The 9,736-nt window shown below is 38.2% G+C and overlaps 1 protein-coding gene across 1 annotated transcript; it reads right to left on the reverse strand.

Moving 5' to 3' along the window:
* Nucleotides 1–3,164: 3,164 nt before the first annotated feature.
* LOC105506436 (olfactory receptor 8B12-like) lies at nucleotides 3,165–4,097 on the reverse strand. The gene has a single exon (XM_011934566.1). It carries the CDS (start codon nucleotides 4,095–4,097, stop codon nucleotides 3,165–3,167), a length of 933 nt encoding a protein of 310 aa, XP_011789956.1.
* Between the last annotated feature and the right edge of the window lie 5,639 nt (nucleotides 4,098–9,736).

Here is a 9,736-nt window from a genome sequence, read left to right on the forward strand (position 1 = left end):
AACTCAAAATGGGTTACAGATACAAATGTGAAAAAAAAATAAAAAACTTCTGCAATAAGGTGTAGGAGAAAATCTTTGTAACATTTCTTAAACAAAAAGTTTTGGATATAACAACAAATCTACAATTCATGAATTTAAAAAGTGATACATTGGACTTCACTAAAATTAAGAACTTCTGTTAATAGAATTAAAAGATAAGCCATGAACTATTTGAAAATTTAAAATTTGATAAATGGGTATTAGGCTTATTACCTGCATGACAAAATAATCCAACACCAAAACCCAGTGACACATGATTTACCCATGTAACAAACCTGTACATAAACCCTCTGAGCCTAAAACAAAATTTGAAATAAAAATAAAATAAAACTTGATAAAGGACTTGAATCCTTTTTTTGACTCAAACTGTTTTGAAAACGATTTGGCAGTATTTATAAAAACTAAATATTATGTCTACCCTATTATCAGGCAAGTCCACATCTAGTTATATACCCAAAAGAAATGTTTCCATAGTTCAACCAAAATACATGTTCACAAATGTTCATAGAAACTTTATTAATAATAAGCAAAAACTTGAAACTAACTGTTCATTAACAGGATAAACAACTGTATATTCACATAATGGGATACTACACAAAGACAAAATAATAATGTTAATCTTTGCATACATGCAACAATACAGATGAGTATCACAGCCTTTATGTTGGGGAAAAGAAACCAGAAACAGTACAGTGCATGTTGATATGAACAGTGGCTAGCTCTGGGAGCGGGCGTTGAGAGAGGGTAGTGTTCACTGGGAATGAACAAGAGAAAACCTTCTAAGGTGGTTGAAAGCATTTTACATCTTAATCCAGGTTGTGGTTACACAGGCACATACATACGAAAAATTTCAATGAGCAATACACTTAAAATTTGTGCACTTTACTGTAAGTTAGCCTACATTTTATAAAGGTAGTGTCTACTTTATTTTATTACTGATATTGGACTGCATACCCACCACACCCACCCCACTCCCAAATTATAGGTCCCTTGGATTCAGTGGTCTGTTCAATCCCATCTAAACCACAATCCCGCCGTTGTACACTAATTCATTTCATTTCACCAACACTGAACAGAATCATCGTAGTGCAAACTAAACATTTCTGCAAACTTCCCTTATTTACCAGTAGAAGGGGACTTCCCTACAGAAAAGTTCCTAAGTAAAAATATTTCCCTAGCATTTCACCTATCATTGCTTCTCAAAGAAAGTTTACCACTCCTGGTGGGTTCAGATTCTTTGTATACAGCTATATTTCCCTTTACATAATATTGGGGATTTATCAGCTTATCTAGAGAGCACCATTGCATCACCACATGTCCCATGAATGAAATATAATGGCTTTCTGCAAGGCCTGAAAATTTAATATCAATTGCCTCTTCTAATAAGCAACTACGGCCGGGCACAGTGACTCACGCCTATAATCCCAGCACTTTGGGAGGCTGAAGTGGGTGGATCATGAGGTCAGGAGTTTGAGACCAGCCTCGCCAAGAGACCAGCCTGGACAATACGGTGAAACTCCATTTCTACTAAAAATACAAAACTTAGCCGGGTGTGGTGATGGACACCTTTAATCCCAGCTACTCGGGAGGCTGAGGAAGAAGACTTGCTTGAACCCAGGAGGCAGAGGTTGCCGTGAGCCAAAGATTGCACCATCACACTCCAACCTAGGCAACAGAGCGAGATTCTGATTCAATATAAATATATATATATATATATATATAAGCAACTGCTTGGTGATTCCCTGATATGTGCTGCAAACTATTTTCTGCTCTGTTACTTCCTCTAGACCAGTGTCATCCAGTAGAAAATAATGCAAACCATGTATATAATTTTAAATTTTCTGGTACATATATTAAAAAACTGAAGGAAAATTATTTTAATGATATATTTTATTTAACACAATACATCCAAAATGTTATTTCAACATGTAATTAATATAACAATTATCAATGGGGGCCCGGCTCAGTGGCTCAAGTCTGTAATCCTAGCACTTTGGGAGGTCAAGGCAGGTAGATTGCCTGAGCTCAGGAGTTAAGACCAGTCTGGGCAACATGGCTGTCTCTACTAAAATACAAAAAAAAAAAAAAAAGATTATCAATGGGATGTTTTATATTTTTTATAATTCTTCAAAGATCTAATGTATATTTTATACTTATGTTGCACACTTACAGTATGTATCAATATGGATGATCACTTTTCAAGTGTTCAATAGCCATGCATGGCTAGTCACTACCACATTGGATAGTGCAGCTCCCAATCATCTCGAACTACATACTTCTCCAGAAGACCTCTAACACCCAAGTTAACCCTTGAAATGAAACTCCCAATGCTGTCTCCGTTGGTCTTAAAATAACATACGACACCTCCACTCAACATCTTTACATCCCTTCAAATTTTAAATCTCTCCCTTGGAAGTTCTAAACCATTAAACTAGTTCTAAACCCTAGGGCTCCACTCACCAAGTCGGTGGGCCCCACGCTTACTTCTATATGAAACCTAACATACTTCCCACTTACACATTATAAAATTCATCAAACACTGATCTTGTCATTTTGCCAAGACCACCTCAACAAAACGTTTCACCTCCTACGTTCTTGCAAAAAATGATACATTAAAATTATCCTGTGAAAAATAGCATGAAATTACTGTGAATATATTTAGAACTTAAATTGGTTAGGTCAACTAGCATGTGAAATGAAATCTTCCAAAAAGAGATGAGACAATAAAGAATAGCATAAAGCAAAACAGTGTGGATTGGGATTCAAGCTGGGATTCCAGTCCCAGGTCTGGCACTAGGTAATTTTATGTTCCTGGGCAAATATACCAATACTTCTGAGTCTCCAGTGTGTGGTGTATTATATAAAGGGGAAAGATAAAATTATTCCTAAGCCCCATTCAACACTGAATATTCCATAGGTGTAGAAACTTCTTCATAAAACAAGGAAGAGATGGGGGTGAGGGTGGGGAAGAATAAATCCACTCGGAAAAGAGAGTTAAAATTTTCTCTGTATGCAGGAGGGAAAGCACTGGAATCTTAGATTCTTCATTGAAATAAAATCATCACAAAAACAATCTGATTTTTAAAAATCTTAGTATCCCTTTTCTCAGTTTCTAAAATTTTTTTTCAAGAAAAGCTTATTCCGGAAAAGGTTCTCTTCAGGGCAAGTTTGACATCCTTATTCCTCAGGCTATAGATTAATGGGTTAAACATGGGCACCACAATGGTATAGAACAGGGAGGACACTTTCCCCTGGTCCAGGGGTAAAATGGAAGGGGGTTTGAGGTACATAAAAGCTCCTGACCCAAAGAAAAGAGAAACTGCAATTATGTGGGAGCTGCAGGTACTGAAGGCTTTAGACCTGCTCTCAGCAGAACTAATGCAGAGAATGCTGGAAAGAATAAAACCATAAGAGATAAAAATGGCAACAATGGGCACCCCAATGCCAATGGTCACAACAATAAAGATGACCAGGACATTTATGTAAGAGCCGTTGCAGGAGAGCTCAAGAAGGGGAAGGATGTCACACATGTAGTGATTGACAAGGTTGTCTGCACCAAAGGTGAGAAACACTATATTTCCTGTATGAGCCACAGCTCCAAAAACCCCCATCCCATAGACACCCAACAAAAGGAGCAAACACACCTGGGGAGACATGGTGACCGTGTACAACAGTGGGTTACAGATGGCCACGTGGCGGTCATACGCCATCACTGACAGGATGAAGGACTCAGAAAAGACAAAGAAACAGAAGAAGAAGAGCTGAGTCATACACCCTGTGAAGGAAATAATATTCTTCCTTGAGACAAAACTCATCAGCATTTTGGGAATGATGGCAGTAGAGAAACTAAAATCTATGAGGGACAAGTTGAAGAGGAAAAAGTACATGGGAATATGCAGGTGAGAGTTGAGCCTTATCAGGGTTATCAAGCCCAGGTTCCCCACCACCGTGACCACGTAGAAACCTAGAAATAGGAGGAAGAGGGGGATCTGGAGTCCCAGCTGGTCGGTTAAGCCTGCGAGGATAAACTCTGTCACAGAGGAGTTCTCAGCAGCCATTCTCTTCTAGGAAGAGCTGTGAAGGAAAAAGTCACTGAGAGAACAAGAAAGAGAGAATCCCCCCCTTCTTAAGAATGACATCAGAGCGGAGAGATTATTGAACTTCAAGAAGGTATTTCCTCATTCCCTTGTCTCTATTTTCACCTTCCCCAAGTGCCTTTAGCCATCCTGGTAACTGTCTGAGGGTGACATTTGCAGAGTGAAGGCTGACGTGACTAAGGAGACAGTCAGCAGAGTTGTGCTGGGACAACCCTCCAACCCTCGCCGTGGCCCTCTCGCTGTGTGCTTCATTCCCTCTACAGCCCTTGATCAAGTAGGTAAAACCGGCGGCCCTTCTCTGGAGAGGTGGGAACCACTTGACCTTTCCGGACCTTCTACTTTGGGGTCTGTACTAGCCGGAGCAGTTCTATGGCGTTGTATTGTCCGCAGTCTTTACTGGCATGGCTATGGAATTAGTATAGGATAATAATGAAGGAGTAATTGTGGAACGTTATTCATTAAAAGCTAAGAAAAAAGAAGAGAAACATTTACCAAATGTATCTGAATGCTGTGTGGCATTACGACCATCACCATTGCACAAATGAGGATAGCAAACCTAAGCCATTTGCACAAAGCCCCAGTGCAACCGAGGTGCAGCAGCAGAAAAACTCCGTGGTCTGGCTCCCCTAGTCTGAGCTTTTAACCACTCTGCTGTGGCACCCAGTGGCCCAGACAGGCACTCACTCCCTTCAGCTTGGAGCCACAAGGCTGCTGTCTACTGCCTCTCTCCCATCTCTTTTGCAGAAATCCAACTGGCCTTGCTGAAAAGAATGTGACAGCTTGGAGTCCAGACCCCTACTGCTTCTGCTTCTCCACCTTGAGGATCAAAGCCTCCAATTTATCTTGGTTCTTTTGCTGAGATGAAGAACACTATCTCTGATTGTAGCTTTGCCCCGAGGCTTCTGCCCAGCTTCCAGAGATGACACAGCAGTCTTTCCTAACACCATGGATAACAAGCATCTGAAGAGCTTTATTCTGGAGTAGAGACCTCAGAGTAGTTACAGGCTCCCTCAGGGCCACTGCCAGAGACCAAGTTCCCTAAGGAAAAGGAAATGTTTGTTTTCACACTTGATAATGCTCCACGGGGCTTTTAATGACCTGATCTTTCATTCAGGTCACATGGTTTTAAGCACAATTTTTCTTGCTACCTTGTATTGAGAGCTTACTGTGTAGCAACCACTGTATCTGACCCAGCACCTTCATACAGACACCAAGGATCCAACAACAATGTCCAGACGATTTTACCTCATGTATTTGTCACAGTACCTTCATAAATTAGACATGTAATCTCCACTTTAAAAGTGAGAAGTACACGCAGCCAACAGATTCTAGAATCTCGAGTCACACTCTGGTCTGTCCAGCTCCAAATGTCACAGGGGAAAGGGACTCTGCTGAGCTTCTTAAGCAATCACAAGACACTTAATGTGCATAACTGACGGCACCCAATTTTGTCTCCAGACACCAGAGTTGGCTCCTCTAAACATTGTCAAAATCATTTTCAGGAGTGGATCTTATTAATACAGGGACTAATGTAGTTTCCTGTGGCAACTGGCCCTTCATACCCCTAACCAGGGGCTTTTGTATATTAAGGATGATAGATTTCATAGCCAAGAAATACGTCTCTATTTGGGGAAATTAGAGCTTCAGTATGGCCACAGGTTAGATGTTTTTGATCCTGCTTCGATGGCAGAAATATTCTTGGAGAAGTTATAAAATCTTAACACAAAAGCAGAAGTCCATCTTCAGGCAAGTTCAAGGGAAACGACCACACAAGCCCGTGTGTTTGTGAGGAAGTGCACACATGTCAGTGAAGACTTGCTCACTCTCAGCAATGAGGTTGCCTCATCTGTGGCTATACACGTAGAATTGTCCACACCCCGGAGTGACCCTAATGGATCCCAATCCCAGTCTCAGTCCCACTGCACAAAAGTTACAAAGGGAGAAAAACAATTCATTAAACAAAATGTACGTAAATCCATAAAGCAGGCTTTCTTTGAGATCCAAGTGCAAAGAAGACATTGGAGGTTCTCTGGAAGCTCTATGGGAGATTTTGTCTGTTACTTCAGAGACAGTTGCCATGACAACTGCATTTCCAAATGCATCTTTGACAAGGCTTCTCTAAAGCTGTGTTACCTGATGACTCACTTCAGTACAAGCAGCAAGTAAAAAAAAAAAAGAAAAAAAAACCTATCTGAATTTTTTTTTTCTTCTCGTATCTATTTCTTACTTAAACTATATATTATACATGTTACATTACAAAGCATGTGAACATTTACATACAATAAAATATCTTTACATATATGTCTCATGCATGTGTGTTAGCGCTCAGACTCCTGGTAGATCATGAAGTGGTGACAGTATGGCACGGGGTCAATCACTAAACTTACTAGTTTCCCAACCACAATAAGAAGCACAAACCTGGACAGAGAGGAGAGACAGCACTTGAAATAGTCATTTCAATAGACTTTAAATAGCCTTAATTAACTCCTGAGAAAGAAGACAGAATTAAATTCATCTAACACCAGTCATATGGGTCTGCAATGTCCTTAATGTTAAATTGATTTAATAAGTGTATTCAGCATGTATAGTAATATGCGAGGTCAGGGATACAAAAGGCATGGTTTGTGCCGGAAAGAAATGCATAGTCTAATAGAAACACCTCCCATATTGGCTCATCTTTCTACTTCTGTCCCTTCATATTTCACATTTACCAGGATTCAATTCTGTGCCTTTTTTCCATGCTTTTTCTGCTTCCTTAAATTCTCAGTGAGTTACTTTGTTTCATGGCTTCAACAAACACTCTATATGGATGACTGCCAAATTTGTGTCTTTAGTTCTCAGTTTCCTGTTAAGTTCGTTTCCTGTGTATCCCACATTTATTTTGGATATTTCTAAGAGGCTGTTCTCCAATCATCCCTGAACTTGAGTACAAAGATAAGTATATGACTCTTTACCCCAAAAGTAAATGTCCGCTCAACCATTCCCTTTATTTATTTGGCTGTAATCGATGAAGAGAAAGTAGAATGTAGAACTTATAAAGTTAATCTAAGTCCTGGCTTTTCTAGAACCATCCCAGTTTATGCCTGTTATCTCAGAAAAGTTACTAGTATCTCCCCTTTCATTCTGAAATATGTCCTAGTTGAATAAGCATTCAGAGCATGAACTTTGGAATCTGGCAGAACTCAGCTCAAATCTCTGACACTTACAAACTTGTGATCTTGGGAAGTTTGTTTAACCCTTCTATGAGTTTCTAGTGTTGTAATCTTAAAATGAGAAAAATACTGGTAATTGGTAAAAAAGGATTGTTATAATGAATAAATAATGCACCTTCTGGCACGAAGACACAGAAAATTATCTATTATTATTTATTATTATTTCATAAATAATTCTTTTAGGTGTATTACTTTTATTTAATTTTATTAAATAAATAAAATTTACTTATCATTTACTAGAATAATAACAATTACTATCTCCTTCGATAAAAGTAATTGCAGATTGGGCTAGAACAGGAAGAGACTGAGGTCAGGGAAATCAGCTCAGAGGCTTTACACAAGAGTAGAAACAGAGAGGATGAACAGTGCCACACGTTATGATATTATGATGAAATGCAAAATAGAGTTTGGCATCTCTGTGCTTGGAAAGAGAAAAACAGAGATGAGGAGACATACATCAAGTTTGATTACATTTTTAAGCCCAGGGAAACAGGAGGAGAATGACAAGAATGGAGAAACAAGGAGGGAGAAAGGTAAAGAGCTGAGTTTTAGACAAAAATATGAAATATTAACAGGACCTCCAAATGACAAGGATCAGAAATAAGTAGAAAACTGAAAAATCAGAACTTGGGTAAAGGGATCAGCTACAAATAGAGGAATCATCTGAGCGGAAGTGGTCATGGAAAAATGGGGAAATAGGCACAAGGAGGAGTGTTTAAAGACAGAATAATCGGGACAAGGATTGACTCTTTCAAAAACACCAACAAATAGATAATGGAAGAAGGAAATTGACCAAAGGAAATGTCAAAAAATAAAAATAAAAAAGCAAATGCAGTAACTGAGAGCAAGCATTTGAGAAGAAAAATATCTGGAATTAAACTCCAACTGTGTTGCTCATTTCCTGGGTGAACTTGACTAAGTTATTAACCCAATTAAGACTCAGTGATCCTACCTAAAAAAAAATTGGGATAACAATATTGAATTCGCAGATGTTTGTGAGAATTAAATTGTGCCCCAATGAATATTCATTTAGTAAATTTCGTGGAATTTATAAAATGTCACAGAAGCCAAACGTGGACAGAATTTCAAGAGTGAGGAATATATGTTACCAAGAGTTTCATGGGAAGAAAAACTGAAAAATAAGCTTAAACTAAGTCATTCTCTCACCTATCTATTGACTCATTTTTCCATATCACTCTTACTGTGCTTAGTCTAATAAAATTTTATACTATTCATTGATTATTTCAAGACTATATTTCATAAGGCCCAACTAGATTAAATACTTCTTCAAGGAAAATTTTAAATCCTATAGCTTTGGGGGTACACTAACATAATCATTATTTATCAGATGATGACTACTTATAGATGATCTTCAAAAAAATGATGAACGTAATTAACTTGCATGTAACTATAATGCAATAAAAATCTATATTGCAAAACCATAATTCTGGGGATTTTCTTAACTACCTGAAATAATTAACCACAGGTTTTGATAAACATTTTATTCTCATGAAAAAAGTAATATGAGCTACACACAATTAAATTTACTGAAACTAAGTTAGAAGCCTTCACTATGTTAACGTTGATACTGACATTCATTGACACTGAAATGACAATGATGTCAGAAGATTTCTGTCTGTCAAGGTCAAAGTGTTTGCAGAAGACATCTCCCCCTTTCTTGTAGGTGCTGGCAAAAGAAAGTAGCTAAATGGCAGAAATTGCTTCGAAGGCTTTAGCTAGAGAGCTGCCAAGAAACTTAAAACTTCTCAAAACTGAATTCTCTTTCCTAGGGGACTTAAAATTCTGGAAAAGTGCTAATTTATGCAAAGATACTGTAAAATCTATCATTTACGAGGAGTGTAAAGAGTACAAAAGAAATCAAGACTGTGCTAGAAAGTACAATATGGTGGGGTTAATCAGGACAAACCTATAAAAAACTTTCAAGCAATTTACTGGAAGTGAAGTACGTGGTTTGATGAGTAGAAGCAGGGAAATTATTCTAAGCACAACAGAGACATCTTAATTGACTAATAATAAAATTAAATTAAATGTCTTTTATGTGCACAGAAACTAAGCGGTTTTATAAAGAAAGCAGGGTAACAACGTTTTCTTGTTGGATAGACTCCTCTCTAATCCTAATTGCAGGATTGAAGAGACTGCCTACAATTTCTAAAGACTTCTGAAAAGAAAAGCCACACACTCTCTCAGTGATGCATTCCAATATTTTGCAAATCTTTCTCTCAGGATCTTTAACCTGGTGACTAACAGAAATCAATAGGCAATGTAGCATCCTAGATGCTAGGATTAGGAGTCTAAAGATCTGGCTGTGGTCATGCAGTCTTGGAGAAGTCACTAAGTTATCCTTGCCTGGAAATTCCTCCTCTATAA

Source organism: Colobus angolensis, unplaced genomic scaffold (assembly GCF_000951035.1).
Source record: "Colobus angolensis palliatus isolate OR3802 unplaced genomic scaffold, Cang.pa_1.0 Scaffold137, whole genome shotgun sequence".
In the NCBI taxonomy this organism is placed as follows: Eukaryota; Metazoa; Chordata; class Mammalia; order Primates; family Cercopithecidae; genus Colobus; species Colobus angolensis.